This window comes from Salvelinus alpinus, chromosome 9 (genome assembly GCF_045679555.1).
Source record: "Salvelinus alpinus chromosome 9, SLU_Salpinus.1, whole genome shotgun sequence".
Lineage (NCBI taxonomy): Eukaryota > Metazoa > Chordata > Actinopteri > Salmoniformes > Salmonidae > Salvelinus > Salvelinus alpinus.
Window position 1 is genome coordinate 3751091 of NC_092094.1, and position 18592 is coordinate 3769682.

Genomic DNA, 18592 nt, shown 5'->3' on the forward strand with positions numbered 1-18592 from the left:
AAACTTACCAGAAGGGAAATGTAGATTTTTGTATGTGCAAAAACATAATGTGGTAGGGGTTGTGGAAGTGGTAGGGATAGGGGTACTGGTAGGGGTAGTGGTAGTGGTAATGGTAGGGGTAGTGGTAGTAATAGGGGTTGTGGTAGTGGTAGGGGCTGTCGTTGGGGTAATGATATGAGTTGTTGTTGTGGTAATGGTAGTGGTTGTGGTTGGGGTAATGGTAGGGGTTGTGATTGGGGTAATGGTAGGGGTTGTGGTTGGGGTAATGGTAGGGGTTGTTGTTGGGGTAATGGTAGGGGTTGTTGTTGGGGTAGTGGTAGTGGTTGTGGTTGGGGTAATGGTAGTGGTTGTGGTTGGGGTAATGGTAGGGGTTGGTGTTGGGGTAATGGTAGGGGTTGTTGTTGGGGTAGTGGTAGTGGTTGTGGTTGGGGTAATGGTAGTGGTTGTGGTTGGGGTAATGATAGGGGTTGTTGCTGGGGTAATGATAGGGGTTGTTGTTGGGGTAATGATAGTGGTTGTTGTTGTGGTAATGACAGGGGTTGTTGTTGGGGTAATGGTAGTGGTTGTTGTTGGGGTAATGGTAGGGGTTGTTGTTGGGGTAATGGTAGGGGTTGTTGTTGGGGTAATGATAGGGGTTGTTGTTGGGTTTGATGTAGTAGTTTCTTTCTGTGTTGTCAAAGTTGAGTTTTGCTTTTGAGTTGCTTGTGTGTATGGTGGATTTGTGACTACATTGACGTTTGTTGTTGTGGTAGATGCTTTGGTGGTGGCTGTTGTTGTTGTTGGGGTAGTTGTTGTTGTTATAATGGTTGTTGTTGTTGTTGTTGGGGTAGTTGTTGTTGTTGGACTTTCTGTTGTTGTTGTTGGGGTAGTTGTTGTTGGACGTTCTGTTGTAGTTCTTGTTGTTGGGGTAGTTGTTGTTGTTGGACTTTCTGTTGTTGTTGTTGTTGTTGTTGGGATAGTTGTTGTTGGAATTTCTGTTGTTGTTCTTGTTGTTGGGGTAGTTGTTGTTGTTGGACTTTCTGTTGTTGTTGTTGTTTTTGGGGTAGTTGTTGTTGTTGGACTTTCTGTTGTTGTTGTTGTTGAACTTTCTGTTGTTGTTGTTGGGGTAGTTGTTGTTGTTGGACTTTCTGTTGTTGTTCTTGTTGTTGGGGTAGTTGTTGTTGGACGTTTTGTTGTTGTTCTTGTTGTTGGGGTAGTTGTTGTTGTTGGACTTTCTGTTGTTGTTGTTGTTGGTGCGGAAATGGTTGTTGTTGTTCTTGTTGTTGGGGTAGTTGTTGTTGGACTTTTTGTTGTTGTTGTTGGGGTAGTTGTTGTTGGACGTTCTGTTGTTGTTCTTGTTGTTGGGGTAGTTGTTGTTGTTGGACTTTCTGTTGTTGTTGTTGTTGTTGGGGTAGTAGTTGTTGTTGGATTTTCTGTTGTTGTTGTTGTTGTTGGGGTAGTTGTTGTTGTTGAACTTTCTGTTGTTGTTGTTGTTGTTGTTGAACTTTCTGTTGTTGTTGTTGGGGTAGTTGTTGTTGTTGGACTTTCTGTTGTTGTTGTTGTTGTTGTTGGGATAGTTGTTGTTGGACTTTCTGTTGTTGTTCTTGTTGTTGGGGTAGTTGTTGTTGTTGGACTTTCTGTTGTTGTTGTTGTTTTTGGGGAAGTTGTTGTTGTTGGACTTTCTGTTGTTGTTGTTGTTGAACTTTCTGTTGTTGTTGTTGGGGTAGTTGTTGTTGTTGGACTTTCTGTTGTTGTTCTTGTTGTTGGGGTAGTTGTTGTTGGACGTTTTGTTGTTGTTCTTGTTGTTGGGGTAGTTGTTGTTGTTGGACTTTCTGTTGTTGTTGTTGTTGGTGGGGAAATGGTTGTTGTTGTTCTTGTTGTTGGGGTAGTTGTTGTTGGACTTTTTGTTGTTGTTGTTGGGGTAGGTGTTGTTGGACGTTCTGTTGTTGTTGTTGTTGTTGGGGTAGTAGTTGTTGTTGGATTTTCTGTTGTTGTTGTTGTTGTTGGGGTAGTTGTTGTTGTTGAACTTTCTGTTGTTTTTCTTGTTGTTGGGGTAGTTGTAGTTGGACGTTTTGTTGTTGTTGTTGTTGTTGGGGTAGTAGTTGTTGTTGAACTTTCTGTTGTTGTTGTTGGGGTAGTTGTTGTTGTTGAACTTTCTGTTGTTGTTGTTGGGGTAGTTGTTGTTGTTGGACTTTCTGTTGTTGTTGTTGGGGTAGTTGTTGTTTTTGGAATTTCTGTTGTTGTTCTTGTTGTTGGGCTAGTTGTTGTTGTTGGACTTTCTGTTGTTGTTGTTGGGGTAGTTGTTGTTGGACGTTCTGTTGTTGTTCTTGTTGTTGGGGTAGTTGTTGTTGGACTTTCTGTTGTTGTTGTTGTTGTTGGGGTAGTTGTTGTTGTTGAACTTTCTGTTGTTGTTGTTGGGGTAGTTGTTGTTGTTGGACTTTCTGTTGTTGTTGTTGTTGTTGGGGTAGTTGTTGTTTTTGGAATTTCTGTTGTTGTTCTTGTTGTTGGGCTAGTTGTTGTTGTTGGACTTTCTGTTGTTGTTGTTGTTTTTGGGGTAGTTGTTGTTTTTGGAATTTCTGTTGTTGTTGTTGTTGTTGTTGAACTTTCTGTTGTTGTTGTTGGGTTAGTTGTTGTTGTTGGACTTTCTGTTGTTGTTCTTGTTGTTGGAGTAGTTGTTGTTGGACGTTTTGTTGTTGTTCTTGTTGTTGGGGTAGTTGTTGTTGTTGGACTTTCTGTTGTTGTTGTTGTTGGTGGGGAAATGGTTGTTGTTGTTCTTGTTGTTGGGGTAGTTGTTGTTGGACTTTCTGTTGTTGTTGTTGGGGTAGTTGTTGTTGGACGTTCTGTTGTTGTTCTTGTTGTTGGGATAGTTGTTGTTGTTGGACTTTCTGTTGTTGTTGTTGTTGTTGGGGTAGTTGTTGTTGTTGGACTTTCTGTCGTTGTTGTTGTTGTTGGGGTAGTTGTTGTTGTTGAACTTTCTGTTGTTGTTCTTGTTGTTGGGGTAGTTGTTGTTGGACGTTTTGTTGTTGTTCTTGTTGTTGGGGTAGTTGTTGTTGTTGGACTTTCTGTTGTTGTTGTTGGGGTAGTTGTTGTTGGACGTTCTGTTGTTGTTCTTGTTGTTGGGGTAGTTGTTGTTGTTGAACTTTCTGTTGTTGTTGTTGTTGTTGGGGTAGTTGTTGTTGTTGGACTTTCTGTTGTTGTTGTTGGGGTAGTTGTTGTTGGACTTTCTGTTGTTGTTGTTGTTGTTGGGGTAGTTGTTGTTGTTGAACTTTCTGTTGTTGTTGTTGTTGTTGGGGTAGTTGTTGATGTTGTAATGGTTGTTGTGGGACTTTCTGAGGTGGTAGTTGTCTCATTGCTACAAACATCAACACAACATCTGACTCTGATCTCGTAGTTGTAGCATATTGGTGGGGTGCCTTGATCCTTGTTGTGGCATATCAGTCCAACTGAGGGATTGCATTCAACATTTTGACCTAGTTCGACCAAAGGAACGTGGATGTTGTCTTTGGCTCTGCATTCTACATCCTTAGGTTGGCTACAAATATCAATGCCAGATTTCCTTATATTTTCTATGGTTTCATAATCTCCTTCTTCTGGTCCAAATGAAGGATAGTGATTGTCAATCCAGTCTGACCAATCACAGACAGTCTTGGTCAGGCAGTGTGGAGTAATAGTGGGTGAAGTGGTTGTTGGTGAAGTAGGGGTTGTTGTGGGGGTAGTGGTTGTTGTGGGGGTAGTGGTAGTGGTTGTTGTGGGGGTAGTGGTAGTGGTTGTTGTGGGGGTAGTGGTAGTGGTTGTTGTGGGGGTAGTGGTTGTTGTTGGAGTAGTGGTAGTGGTTGTTGTGGGGGTAGGGGTTGTTGTTGGAGTAGTGGTAGGGGTTGTTGATGGTATAATGGATGTTGTCGATGTTGTTGATTCTGGACCAGTTGTACTTTCCTCTGTTGTTTCACTTGTTGTGGAATAGGTTGTTGTCTTAGATGTTGTTGTGGTTGATGGACTTTCTGTTGTTGTTGTTGTTGTGGTAGGTGTTGTTGATTCAGGACCAGTTGTAACTTCATCTGTTACTTTTGTTGTTATGGATGGAGTTGTTGACATAGTTGTGGTTGTTGGACTTTCTGTTGATGTTGTTGTTGTTGGGGTAGTTGTTGTTGTTGGACTTTCTGTTGTTGTTCTTGTTGTTGGGGTAGTTGTTGTTGTTGGACTTTCTGTTGATGTTGTTGTTGTTGGGATAGTTGTTGTTGTTGGACTTTCTGTTGTTGTTCTTGTTGTTGGGGTAGTTGTTGTTGTTGGACTTTCTGTTGATGTTGTTGTTGTTGGGGTAGTTGTTGTTGTTGGGATAGTTGTTGTTGTTGGACTTTCTGTTGATGTTGTTGTTGTTGGGATAGTTGTTGTTGTTGGACTTTCTGTTGATGTTGTTGTTGTTGGGATAGTTGTTGTTGTTGGACTTTCTGTTGATGTTGTTGTTGTTGGGATAGTTGTTGTTGTTGGACTTTCTGTTGATGTTGTTGTTGTTGGGATAGTTGTTGTTGTTGGGATAGTTGTTGTTGTTGGACTTTCTGTTGATGTTGTTGTTGTTGGGATAGTTGTTGTTGTTGGACTTTCTGTTGATGTTGTTGTTGTTGGGATAGTTGTTGTTGTTGGACTTTCTGTTGATGTTGTTGTTGTTGGGGTAGTTGTTGTTGTTGGACTTTCTGTTGATGTTGTTGTTGTTGGGATAGTTGTTGTTGTTGGACTTTCTGTTGATGTTGTTGTTGTTGGGATAGTTGTTGTTGGACTTTCTGTTGTTGTTGGACTTTCTGTTGTTGTTGTTGTTGTTGTTGAACTTTCTGTTGTTGTTGTGGGGGTAGTGGTAGTGGTTGTTGTGGGGGTAGTTGTTGTTGTTGAACTTTCTGTTGTTGTTGTTGGGGTAGTTGTTGATGTTGTAATGGTTGTTGTGGGACTTTCTGAGGTGGTAGTTGTCTCATTGCTACAAACATCAACACAACATCTGACTCTGATCTCGTAGTTGTAGCATATTGGTCGGGTGCCTTGATCCTTGTTGTGGCATATCAGTCCAACTGAGGGATTGCATTCAACATTTTGACCTAGTTCGACCAAAGGAACGTGGATGTTGTCTTTGGCTCTGCATTCTACATCCTTAGGTTGGCTACAAATATCAATGCCAGATTTCCTTATATTTTCTATGGTTTCATAATCTCCTTCTTCTGGTCCAAATGAAGGATAGTGATTGTCAATCCAGTCTGACCAATCACAGACAGTCTTGGTCAGGCAGTGTGGAGTAATAGTGGGTGAAGTGGTTGTTGGTGAAGTAGGGGTTGTTGTGGGGGTAGTGGTAGTGGTTGTTGTGGGGGTAGTTGTTGATGTTGAACTTTCTGTTGTTGTTGTTGGGGTAGTTGTTGATGTTGTACTGGTTGTTGTGGGCCTTTCTGAGGTGGTAGTTGTCTCATTGCTACAAACATCAACACAACATCTGACTCTGATCTCGTAGTTGTAGCATATTGGTGGGGTGCCTTGATCCTTGTTGTGGCATATCAGTCCAACTGAGGGATTGCATTCAACATTTTGACCTAGTTCGGCCAAAGGAACATGGATGTTGTCTTTGGCTCTGCATTCTACATCCTTAGGTTGGCTACAAATATCAATGCCAGATTTCCTTATATTTTCTATGGTTTCATAATCTCCTTCTTCTGGTCCAAATGAAGGATAGTGATTGTCAATCCAGTCTGACCAATCACAGACAGTCTTGGTCAGGCAGTGTGGAGTAGTAGTGGGTGAAGTGGTTGTTGGTGAAGTAGGGGTTGTTGTGGGGGTGGTAGGGGTTGTTGTGGGGGTAGTGGTAGGGGTTGTTGTGGGGGTAGTGGTTGTTGTGGGGGTAGTGGTAGGAGTTGTGGTAGTGGTAGGGTTTGTTGTTGGGGTAGTAGTAGGAGTTGAGAAAACAAATACTGTTGTGGTCGGTGCTTGAGTGGATATCTGTGTTGTTGTAACTCTTGGTGTAGTTGTTGGAGTTGGGGTGGTGGAACAGGGATTCATAATCCGGACAATGGTTCCGTTCTCTTTGCAGATGGCGGTAATACAGGTCCCATCACCGTCAGATGTGTGATATATGGTCGCTCCATACGGGTATGTTCTGCCGTCGTATAAACAATAGCAAGCTGCAATAGGATTTTCACGGGGAACACAAGTTATTATCATGTAATCATCTTGTCATGTTACCTTCTTGGTAATCATGTAGGCTAATGTTTCAGTTTGTAGTGGTTTTCTTTACCTTGGACATCATAGCTGCAACTGGCCTCAGTTGATGAGCAACGACTTGACAAAGAAAGAAGGAGGTTACAGTACTTTTCAAAGTCGAATAAGATATTAAGAGCTGTTTGTTATGAAGTACAAAACAATGTTATATGTTATATTCACAATAAGGTATTAACAGGTCAAATCACAATAAGGTATTAACAGGTCAAATCCCAATAAGGTATTAACAGGTCAAATCCCAATAAGGTATTAACAGGTCAAATCCCAATAAGGTATTAACAGGTCAAATCCCAATAAGGTATTAACAGGTCAAATCCCAATAAGGTATTAACAGGTCAAATCACAATCTTTGAAAAGCAAAATCAATGAAATGGTTGGTTAACCTCTTTGCAGGTGGACGATTGCCATTGCCTTATCTCACCAGAAATACAGGCTACCTTAAGGCTTATACCAACCATATTAAATCCTATGTAATGTAAATACAGTATCTATGTATATATCAAAATGTTGATCTGAAAACATACCAACTCTGACAGTTCTCCTTGGAAGGTATAACCTCTCCCTTGTTGTAATGAGTTCCATTTCCATCGTAGCAACCACAGTCCACGATACGGACACACTTCATGGTACTTTCTTCCAAATAAGGCGTGGCCGGAGGACATTTTGGATAGCAACCTTTAAGATATAAACAGTCAATTTAATCCAGGACACCTGCGCAGATTAGATCATCCTCATGGTATCTACTTCTAACACCAAAGCTGTAATGGATATGATATTTCTAGATTTGTATTTAGTTTTCAGTATAGATGGACAAGGGAGGGGGGAGTCATTACATATTTTATACTGTACATGTGTTGAACAACTTGGAATGTAAATAGTCTAAATCAAACGGCCAAACTGTTATGAAGGGATATTAGTTACCTTCCAGCGCAGGGATCTGACTGGAGCATGTTCCTGAGGGATTCTTGCAGGTCTTCATACAGGGGTATCCACACGGATTATAATGCCACTCACACTCACCAATAGGGTTGTAGAAATCACAGAACAGAGCTGGTGAAATTAAAAACATGTCACATTTTAACTTAACCAGGGTCCTAAAAGAGGATTGATTGAACAGTTACACATACAAATCATCAATTGGTATTTTGTCCCGATAGCAAAACAATCCCACCTATCCATCAATCAATTGTCCCACTCAAAGCAAATGACTCACGGCAGATATCTGGTGTTCTCCACTTGATACAAGCCCCTGCCTCGTTACAGGCCTGGGCGTAGGCTGCTACAGCTGTACAGAAACACTCGCAGTCTCCCCCAGTGTCACAGGCACACGAGTCCCTCACACAGGCATCATGGAATGGCGTGGGGTCCACCTTATAGGAAGATGTATTAATCCATCATTTATTTATTCAATGCATTGCCCAGCTTGTTGAAGAGACTGCAGATGAACTATTGACAATGATTATTATTGGGTTGGATGGTTGACTTTATGTTTTTGATATCTGTTTAGTACTACTTTTGTTGTTGTCTTTTATGGTGACTTTGTGGACATTCACATGATTATTGACAAACCAATTGTATTAGAAAGATTGCCATGTACCATCATGCAACTCTGCTTGTCATTGTGTGACCTTATAGAAAACCTGTTAGCCTCAGACTTGTGCTCCAAAATGATCGGTTGTTATAAATTCCACCATATGACTGTTATTATGACCCTGAAGCTGTGAGGTAAATTAACTATTGTTGAAGCCTTAACCATATTCTTGTACTTATGCACTTCCACTTTGGCGGCGTTTACACAGGCAGTCCAATTCAGATCTTTTACCAATTCTTTTCATATTTAATACCTATCTGATCTTGTCCTTAATGTGTAAACAGCAAATTAAAAACACATGGAATCTGATCTATACCACTTCCATTGTGGATCTCAATCCTGTTTCAAATCCTATTCTCCATGTGATCTCTTTCTGGATGCTCAGATCTGATGTTTTTTTTTGCACATGACCTGCCATTACCATGACAACCTTCCATTACCATGACAACCACCCCAAAATGTAAAGGACAGGAAATGAGCATTGCATCGGTAGGCTACTTCAGAGCCTACAACAGTGTGAAGGAACCAATCTGATATGAGCCACATGTAAAACTACGTGTGGACAGTCAGAAAAAAAGATTGGATATAAAAAGAAAATCAGATTTAGGTTGTTAGGAGATGTAAATACAACCTTTAAGGCCTAGATTCAATCCGTGTAATAGCAAACAAATGCAGCGTTTACCATGAATGTGGTCTCCACAAACATGGAAATATAGCTTTTTAAAGGTGGATAGCCAAAAAGGGAATCTAGCCCTTTTAGAGTTGATCCCTCAGTCTGCTGACTCACATCTCAGCTCCAAATTTATATGACAGATATGACCGCCCATGAGCACAGTTATGGTCTGGCGTCATGGGACAGGTCCTTTTCTGCTCTTTCGAATAAAACCCCCTACCCGGGTTTTCTATCACCAGACCGAGCTTACCTCAATTACGAGAGGGCTAAGGGTTGAGACGAGATCAGCCTACCTCGATTTCCACGAGAGGGCTAAGGTTTGAGACCAGACCATAAAACCTGAGAATAAGCTAAGGTTGTAATGGTTGTTGAAACTCTGAGACTATCGATATCGACAGAATAAGAACACATCTTTGATAGTAATTACTAGTCTGCAGCTGGGAATTTGGTATCATTGAACGTGAAGACCGACAACTGCCGAAACATCTATTCTATAACGACATGAATGAATGTTACTCTGAACTATCCATTCTAACCACGGCAGAGAGAGAGAGAGGGCGGACAAACTCTCCAACAGAAACAAACTTTTCAACAGAGATCCCGACGACACGCTGAGCGTAAATATATATATTGATTGCAATTATTCCCGAATGAGTGAGCGTTCATGTGCAAAGGATCAGCATTTCAATTGTTATAATTATCAACCTTGTAGTGTCTCATCTCAGTCGACCCCCTCTTCCCTTTTGTCCACCAAGCCGGTTTAGCCCACTAGGGCACATTCCCCTATCATTTCCTTGTAACCATATCTACTGTTTGTTATGCATTTCTGTGAATTACTTAGTTAGTAAATAAATAATTTAAGACAATTGATGTATTGATGACTCATAGTGAAGACTGGGTTCGTGTAGATAACCAACAATTTACGACATTTGGAAAGATACTAACGTGAGGTAAAGAATAATTAATTAATTTGAATACTAATTGATCAGATATTAAAATATCTGAAAGTTAAATTAGGAATATTTTAACTTTGTAATCTGAATATTTTCCTTGGTGCTCCGACTTCCTAGTTAATTACAGTTACATGATTAATCAGTTTAATCGCGTAATAATAATTACAGAGAGATATTTGATAAATAAGTATTCCGTTTTAATGATGCCAAAGACACCACTCTATGGAAAGGGGAGACTCCTGTGAACAAGATGGTGACGGTAACCCACACAAACGAATGGAAGTATGGAGGGAGCTTCCTGCCAACAAAAATAAGGGGTTAAATATGTCCCCCAAATAAATGTATTCCTGAGCTTTCTTAAATCTCCTAAATATACGACAGACACTTCAAAATCTTATTCCTTATGATTTATTTTTGACTGTCTTTTTCGCCATTTATGAATGTGATGTTATGGCCTGTAGTAGTAAAGGCCAAATTCAATGTTTGAAATGTTTTCTTTCTATATATATATTTTAGAAAAATAAAGGGATCCTAAAATGTTAAATTAAATATCTAAATGATCAATAGTATGACTATCTTAACTTCTTATGGCTGGGGGGCAGTATTGAGTAGCTTGGATGAAAAGGTGCCCAGAGTAAACTGCCTGCTACTCAGACTCAGAGGCTAAGATATGCATATTATTAGTAGATTTGGATAGAAAACACTCTGAAGTTTCTAAAACTGTTTGAATGATGTCTATAAGTATAACATAACTAATATGGCAGGCAAAACTCTGAGAAAAAAATCCAACCTTTAAGTGGGAAATCTGAGGTTTGTGGGTTTGCCTATCTAATATACAGTGGGATATTGGTCGCTTTGCACTTCCTAGGGCTTCCACTAGATGTCAACAGTCTTTAGAACCTTGTTTGATCCTTCTACTGTGAAGAATGAGGGAAGGAGAGCTCTTTGAGTCAGGTGTCTGGCACGAGCTGAACATGCGCGCTCACGTGAGAGCGACCTGCTTTCCATCGCATTTCTGAAGACAAAGGAATTCTCCGGTTGAAACATTATTGAGGTTTTATGTTAAAAACATCCTAAAGATTGATTCTATACATCGTTTGACATCTTTTTACGAACTGTAATGGAATTGTTTGACTTTTCGTCTGACCTGCGCCTTATGAATGTGGATTACTGGACTGAACGCGCGATCAAAATGAAGGTATTTGGACATAAATGATGGACTATATCAAACAAAACAAACATTTATTGTGGAACTGGGATTCCTGGGAGTGCATTCTGATGATGACCATCAAAGGTAAGTGAATATTTATAATGATATTTCTGACTTCTGTTGACTCCAAAAAATGGCAGATATCTTTATGGCTTATTTGGGCTCTGAGCACTGTACTCAGATTATAGCACGGTGTGATTTTTCCGTAAAGTTTTTTGAAATCTGACACAGCGGTTGCATTAAGGAGAAGTTTATCTAAAGTTCCATGTATAATACTTGTATCTTTTATCAATGTTTATTATGAGTATTTCTGTAAATTGATGTGGCTCTCCGTAAAATCACTGGATGTTTTGGAGGCAAAACATTACTGAACATAACGCACCAATGTAAACTAAGATTTTTGGATATAAATATGAACTTTATCGAACAAAACATGCATGTATTGTGTAACATGAAGTCCTATGAGCTCCATATGTTATCCCCCCCAACGGCTTAGACTTTTAAGAGAAAATAACAATTTTCACCAAATGTAAATATCAATGTAGCCAAGATACACAAGCGGTAGCCTCTGTTCATACAGCTTGTTTTAACCTGCCGACTGCATGTATCTGCTGTACTCTCTATTGAATGTACCTGCTGTAGTGTCTATTGAATGTACCTGCTGTAGTCTCTATTGAATGTACCTGCTGTAGTCTCTATTGAATGTACCTGCTGTAGTCTCTATTGAATGTACCTGCTGTAGTCTCTATTGAATGTACCTGCTGTAGTCTCTATTGAATGTACCTGCTGTAGTCTCTATTGAATGTTCCTGCTGTAGTCTCTATTGAATGTACCTGCTGTAGTCTCTATTGAATGTACCTGCTGTAGTCTCTATTGAATGTACCTGCTGTACTCTCTATTGAATGTACCTGCTGTAGTCTCTATTGAATGTACCTGCTGTAGTCTCTATTGAATGTACCTGCTGTAGTCTCTATTGAATGTATAGGTTATGCAAATGAAAGTATTTATACGTGTGTCTTGTTGTCTTTGTTTATATCATCTGCACTACGTCAACTTCCTAACAACTTTGGTTGGTATGGCAATAATCTATATTGACTAGTATCTGCTGTGTACTGTACCTGTGAGTGGCAGGCTGAGAAAACGTGACTGGTGATGATGCTGCAGCGTTTCTGAGACCACGACTTCCTGTAGGATCTTAAAGTGCATGGGTTTTTTATGACATCAGCGTTGGGGCAACTGGGTGACACTTTCCAGCTGTTCCCAAACTCCAGAGCTTCAACAACCACTTCCTGGTTTCTGGACGTGAAGTCGTTCTTTCCATTACCGTCGTAGTTTCCACACAGACCACACACTTGGCCCTGGAAGGATTAAAAAAAATAAAATAATAATAACTTGAAGTAGCTAATAAAACATTTATAAAAATGGTATGCCAATGCAACTGCTAAACAAAGATACAGTGCAATCACTGGTTCAAAATGTCCTATTCTAGTCACTCACCTGGAAGGTAGAGCTGAGTTTGATGAACAGGCTATTCTTCTTATCCCACATGAGGATCAGGCCATTTTCAGCCTCAACAACAACATAGATACCGATAGAGTGGACCTGGTATGGCACGTCAACCCCCTTCTCTTGTTTGATCACTTTTACAGATTCATCTGCTAGTATGATTTCATTGCTCTGAAAGACAGAAACAGAAAGTGTTAATTGATAATGTAATACTAGTAGACAGCTTTTACACTGTGGTGGTGCTGGCTTTTACACTGTGGTGGTGCTGGGTTTTACACTGTGGTGGTGCTGGGTATTACACTGTGGTGGTGCTGGGTATTATACTGTGGTGGTGCTGGGTATTATACTGTGGTGGTGCTGGGTATTACACTGTGGTGGTGCTGGGTTTTACACTGTGGTGGTGTTGGGTTTTACACTGTGGTGGTGCTGGGATTTACACAGTGGTGGTGCTGGGTTTTACACTGTGGTGGTGCTGGGTGTTACACTGTGGTGGTGCTGAGTTTTACACTGTGGTGGTGCTGGGTTTTACACTATCCAGGTTTACACTGTGGTGGTGCTGGGTTTTACACTGTGGTGGTGCTGGGTTTTACACTATCCAGGTTTTACACTGTGGTGGTGCTGAGTTTTACACTATCCAGGTTTACACTGTGGTGGTGGTGGGTTTTACACTATTCAGTTTGTACACAGATACAACATGTCGATTTGAAATTCTACTGTCCAAAAACATAGATAACCCTAAACCCAAATACATAGGGGTGATTTTTGTGCTGCTTTCAAATCTGCCCAACAATAATTCTAAGCAGACAATCTAGCAATCTGTCAATCTAGCGTGCTAACAAAACGCATGGGGGGGACGAGATCAGTGCATCCAGAGGTCAGCATGCAATTCCACTCACAGCCACCGGTGTCGACATTGAGTCAAATGTCCAGACTTGTCTATTGTACCTTTAATGCATGTATGAAGCCGTTTATGAACAGTAGTTCCTACCCCCAAGAAGAGCTTGATGGCCTTGGAACAGGTGGTGCCAGTGGTTCCACAGGGAATGTTCTCTGAGATCACTCTGAAGGTTCCGTTTGGATTGTTGCTGCAGTAGTCCTGCAGGATGTATTCAAATACACCATCAGAAAACCTTTGCCTCTTAGTTATTATTATTACGTCAACTTAATCATAATTAGAAAATATGTGCATCATAAAGTAGGGGGTATAAAGTAGGGGTTTTAATAAAAATACAAATCAAATCATAAATACAAATGATTATTGCCCTACCTGAGTAAGAGTGTATTCACAATTTCCATTGAAAGTGAACCTTTCCTCGTCAAAAGTGATGAAATGCCCATCTCCATATATGGCACACATCCCATCACACTGCGTATTGGTACACTGCCATTTTCTGCCTTCGCAAGTGCTACAATGATGCAAACATAATCACATGGGGAGATTTTAGAAGGAAACATTTGAAAAATCCAAAGAAGATGAAGAAGAAGAGGGGTAGAAGTTGACTTTACCAGGTATTGCAGTCTACTTTGAGCACATGTCCAGGTTGGTAGTAGACTCCATTGTGAGAACAGGGACATAGGTCTTCCTTGACGCATCCTCCGTTTCCATCAGACAGCAGACCATCAGGACATACACAGCCTGACACACACTCTGCACTGATCTATAACACACAATGAAATAGGACTGACATGAATTTAAGTTGGACATTATGTTCCTGTATGTCCCTCCACCCTCCAGGGCATAAGATGTGGACATTATGTTCCTGTATGTCCCTCCACCATCCAGGGTATAAGATGTGGACATTATGTTCCTGTATGTCCCTCCACCCTCCAGGGCATAAGATGTGGACATTATGTTCCTGTATGTCCCTCCACCATCCAGGGTATAAGATGTGGACATTATGTTCTTGTATGTCCCTCCACCATCCAGGGTATAAGATGTGGACATTATGTGTCAAATGGATCAATTGATCAAGTGTTTGAAAAGACAAAAGGATGACTTTTAAATATGATCTCCTTGATGTTCATGTAGATCAGGTTCTCTGTAAACGTTACAGATGTCTGCTCAAACAGAAACCCTCTAAAAAGTCAATCTCATCAGAGGATATCGTTTGGATCCTGGGTCTAGCTATGTCCAAGGTAATAAATAATTTGATCAATCTGACACTGTGTTAACATAACATTGTCCTTGTATGTTTTTATTAACGTGTTGTAAGACATGTTTTTATTAACGTGTTGTAAGAAATGTATTTATTAACGTGTTGTAAGGCATGTTTTTATTAACGTGTTGTAAGACATGTTTTTATTAACGTGTTGTAAGGCGTGTTTTTATTAACGTGTTGTAAGTCATGTTTTTATTAACGTGTTGTAAGTCATGTTTTTATTAACGTGTTGTAAGGGATGTTTTTATTAACGTGCTGTAAAGCATGTTTTTATTAACGTGTTGTAAGTCATGTTTTTATTAACGTGTTGTAAGGCGTGTTTTTATTAACGTGTTGTAAGGCGTGTTTTTATTAACGTGTTGTAAGGCATGTTTTTATTAACGTGTTGTAAGGCATGTTTTTATTAACGTGTTGTAAGGCATGTTTTTATTAACGTGTTGTAAGGCATGTTTTTATTAACGTGTTGTAAGGCATGTTTTTATTAACGTGTTGTAAGGCATGTTTTTATTAACGTGTTGTAAGAAATGTTTTTATTAACGTGTTGTAAGGCATGTATTTATTAACGTGTTGTAAGGCATGTTTTTATTAACGTGTTGTAAGAAATGTTTTTATTAACGTGTTGTAAGGCATGTATTTATTAACGTGTTGTAAGGCATGTTTTTATTAACGTGTTGTAAGGCATGTATTTATTAACGTGTTGTAAGGCATGTTTTTATTAACGTGTTGTAAGGCATGTATTTATTAACGTGTTGTAAGAAATGTTTTTATTAACGTGTTGTAAGGCATGTATTTATTAACGTGTTGTAAGGCATGTTTTTATTAACGTGTTGTAAGGCATGTATTTATTAACGTGTTGTAAGGCATGTTTTTATTAACGTGTTGTAAGGCATGTATTTATTAACGTGTTGTAAGGCATGTATTTATTAACGTGTTGTAAGGCATGTTTTTATTAACGTGTTGTAAGGCATGTATTTATTAACGTGTTGTAAGGCATGTTTTTATTAACGTGTTGTAAGGCATGTATTTATTAACGTGTTGTAAGGCATGTTTTTATTAACGTGTTGTAAGGCATGTATTTATTAACGTGTTGTAAGGCATGTTTTTATTAACATGTTGTAAGGCATGTTTTTATTAACGTGTTGTAAGGCATGTATTTATTAACGTGTTGTAAGGCATGTTTTTATTAACGTGTTGTAAGGCATGTATTTATTAACGTGTTGTAAGGCATGTATTTATTAACGTGTTGTAAGGCGTGTTTTTATTAACGTGTTGTAAGACATGTTTTTATTAACGTGTTGTAAGAAATGTTTTTATTAACGTGTTGTAAGGCATGTTTTCATTAACGTGTTGTAAGAAATGTTTTTATTAACGTGTTGTAAGACATGTCCCATTGTAGACTTACACAGTGACTGTCCAGTGTTTGACAGCTCTTCTGGCACTCTGAGCCCTTGGCTCCGGGCCCTGCACTAGAACAGTTGAAGAAACCCATTGGTTCTTCACAGGCTGTAGGGAACAAAAGTAGGTTTTATAGGTTAGTAGGAACTAAAGTACAGAGTCTTGGTTGTGAAGTGATTTGCTGTATTTGTCAAATAAAGATGTGTTCTGAATTTCAGAGTACTCACATAGATGTTGTGGTTCTCCAGTACAGCTTAATTTCCCTTGTCTGCATGAGCTGGGTGGTTAAGAGGGGTACAAGAGGAGGGGGTTAAGCATGGTTTAACATGCCTCTTGAAGTAAACCAAGACTTCAGAAGAAGACAGTCGATTTCTAAATATTTTAGTAGAGCCACAACAGAGAAGACCATCAGATTTTCAGAGATTTTCTTTCACACGCCAACCAAGTCCTCACCAAGTAGCCCCATAGATCCTGGTGACCTCTCCAGAGGGTACTACTGTGCCTCCATGGTAGCAGGAGCAGCGTGAGGCAGGGACACACTCTCCCTGGTCGTTCAGGTAGGTTCCCTCGGCACAGCCACAGCCGTCCACAGACACATGTTCTGACTGTTCAATTAAATTAAAAGTGTTTTATCCTTGAGGGGAAATTACTTTGGGCATATTTGCAACAGCAACAACATCCACAACAACAAGAAGATACACAACAACAACAAAACAGCAACAACAAGACAACAACAACATCCACAACAACAACAACATCCACAACAACAAGACAACAACAACAAGAAGATACACAACAACAACAACATACACAACAACAACACACACAACAACAACATACACAACAACAAGACATTAATAAAATGAATAATATTAATAATAATAGCAAACAAATATAATAGAAATGAGATGTCCATGTAAATGTACCTGGCAGGTAAAGTCTGTCTGGCTCAGTGAACGACAGGTGCGGTCACAGCTGGTCATGGTGTAGTCATAGACCATCGTGTCAGGGCAGCTAGAGGAGTACTTCCCTGTGGAAAACAGGGTGGTGATTCAACAGTTAATTACATGTTTTGGGGAATTTTGTTTTTAAATAAGAGGGTAAATCCTGAACACCGTGGGTAAATAGGAGGGTAAACCCTGGACACCGTGGGTAAATAGGAGGGTAAACCCTGGACACCGTGGGTTAATAGGAGGGTAAACCCTGGACACTGTGGGTTAATAGGAGGGTAAACCCTGGACACCGTGGGTTAATAGGAGGGTAAACCCTGGACACCGTGGGTTAATAGGAGGGTAAACCCTGGACACCGTGGGTTAATAGGAGGGTAAACCCTGAACACCGTGGGTAAATAGGAGGGGAAACCCTGGACACCATGGGTAAATAGGAGGGGAAACCCTTCATTAATTAATCAATAAATTCAGTATCTCTGATGTTTATCTTACCACAGGTGGTTTTTCTCCATCCACTGAGCAGGACGCCTGCAGCAGCACATGCATGGACGTAGGAGGAGACCGCAGCACACATGCACTCCTCACTCCTCTCACAGTTACAGCTGTCATACATGCAGATCTATAGGGAGAGAAGAAGAAACAGAAGAAGAAGAACGTTCAGTTATGAGATGTGTTAATGAAGAAAACTACTGTTTTCTGAAATCACACACAAGCACAGGACAATAGTATTATAAAAATCTGATTAGATGTTTTGAGATATTTTTATTAAAATTTGATAATTTTGATATAGAACTTCTTAAACGATCGTTTAAAAAAATATATATTCTTAGAATTTTGAGATAAGGCTGTAATTAAAAAGCATTTGACAAATTAAAATTTCGTACTTACTTCCTTGTAGTAATTTGGGTTGACCTCAGTGTGGCATTGGGAAAATATTCCTTCACGATCTGACAGCATCGAGCACCAGTGCTTGGCATATCTCTCTGTAAAACATATGAGATATTAACAACATTTCACAAATAAACAAAGAGGTTTTATCTAGGCTTTACTGTGCATCCCAGTAGACATACGTCAGTGTAATCCCCAAGAAGTATTCCAAGGCTCTGATAAAGGCTCTCTATGCCGAAACATAATGAAACAATTTAAATGGTTAGTTAGAAAATATACTCAGATCTATGCACAGCGTGATCCCTTTTCTACTACTAGTAAGGAATAGTTTTGTTATTATCAAATCCCTCAGTCGGGCAACTGATTCCCTTTTTGTTCAAGCTGGGCTGAAGTGCGGTTGGGTATTGTTTCATTAGACCAGGGGTTCGCAAACTTTTTGTCCCACGACCCCATTTAGAAAATTCTCGCGAAGGCAACCATGTGAAAAAAATATGTAATTAACAGACAGTGTTAACCTTTTTATTTGAGGCTATGATGGCAGTCAATTGAAAAACATGAACAGTATTTCTGATTGTCTTCTCAACTCAAAACACGACATCTGTGGCATTGTGTTTTGTCACAAAACCTCACATTTTCGAGTGGCCTTTTTTTACCCTAGCACAAAGGTGCACATGTGTAATTGTCATGCAGTTCAATCAGCTTCTTGATCTGCCATACCTGTCAGATGGATGGATTATCTTGGCAAAGGAGAATTGCTCACTAAAAGGGATGTAAATAAATTTGTGCACAAAATTTGAGAGAAATTAGCTTTTTGTGCGTATTGAAAATGTCTGGGATCTTTTATTTCAGCTCTTGAAACATGGGACCAACACTTTACATGTTGCGTTTATATTTTGATCACTGTGTATATTTTTTGCTTATGGTAGAGAAATTAACATTTAAATATCTGACTACGGCTCTGGTGGATCCTGCAGTCAGCATGCCAATTAACATAACATGTCCTTGTATGTTTTTATTAAAATGTGTTGCAATATATATGTTT

The 18592-nt window shown here is 39.7% G+C and overlaps 1 protein-coding gene across 2 annotated transcripts in view; it reads right to left on the reverse strand.

Moving 5' to 3' along the window:
• Positions 1-18592, reverse strand: part of LOC139584165 (mucin-2-like) — a 42189-nt gene that overhangs the window by 10261 nt on the left and 13336 nt on the right. For both annotated transcript variants that reach the window (XM_071415705.1, XM_071415706.1), the window contains 16 exons: positions 17551-17645; positions 17155-17281; positions 16639-16742; positions 16166-16317; positions 15940-15989; positions 15720-15820; positions 13665-13816; positions 13426-13564; positions 13147-13254; positions 12150-12329; positions 11771-12010; positions 7439-7595; positions 7147-7275; positions 6750-6900; positions 6242-6285; positions 9-6128 (listed from right to left, as the gene is read on the reverse strand). In XM_071415705.1, coding sequence (XP_071271806.1) covers positions 9-6128; positions 6242-6285; positions 6750-6900; positions 7147-7275; positions 7439-7595; positions 11771-12010; positions 12150-12329; positions 13147-13254; positions 13426-13564; positions 13665-13816; positions 15720-15820; positions 15940-15989; positions 16166-16317; positions 16639-16742; positions 17155-17281; positions 17551-17645 — 8049 coding nt within the window. The remainder of the gene's footprint in view (positions 1-8; positions 6129-6241; positions 6286-6749; positions 6901-7146; positions 7276-7438; positions 7596-11770; positions 12011-12149; positions 12330-13146; positions 13255-13425; positions 13565-13664; positions 13817-15719; positions 15821-15939; positions 15990-16165; positions 16318-16638; positions 16743-17154; positions 17282-17550; positions 17646-18592) is intronic.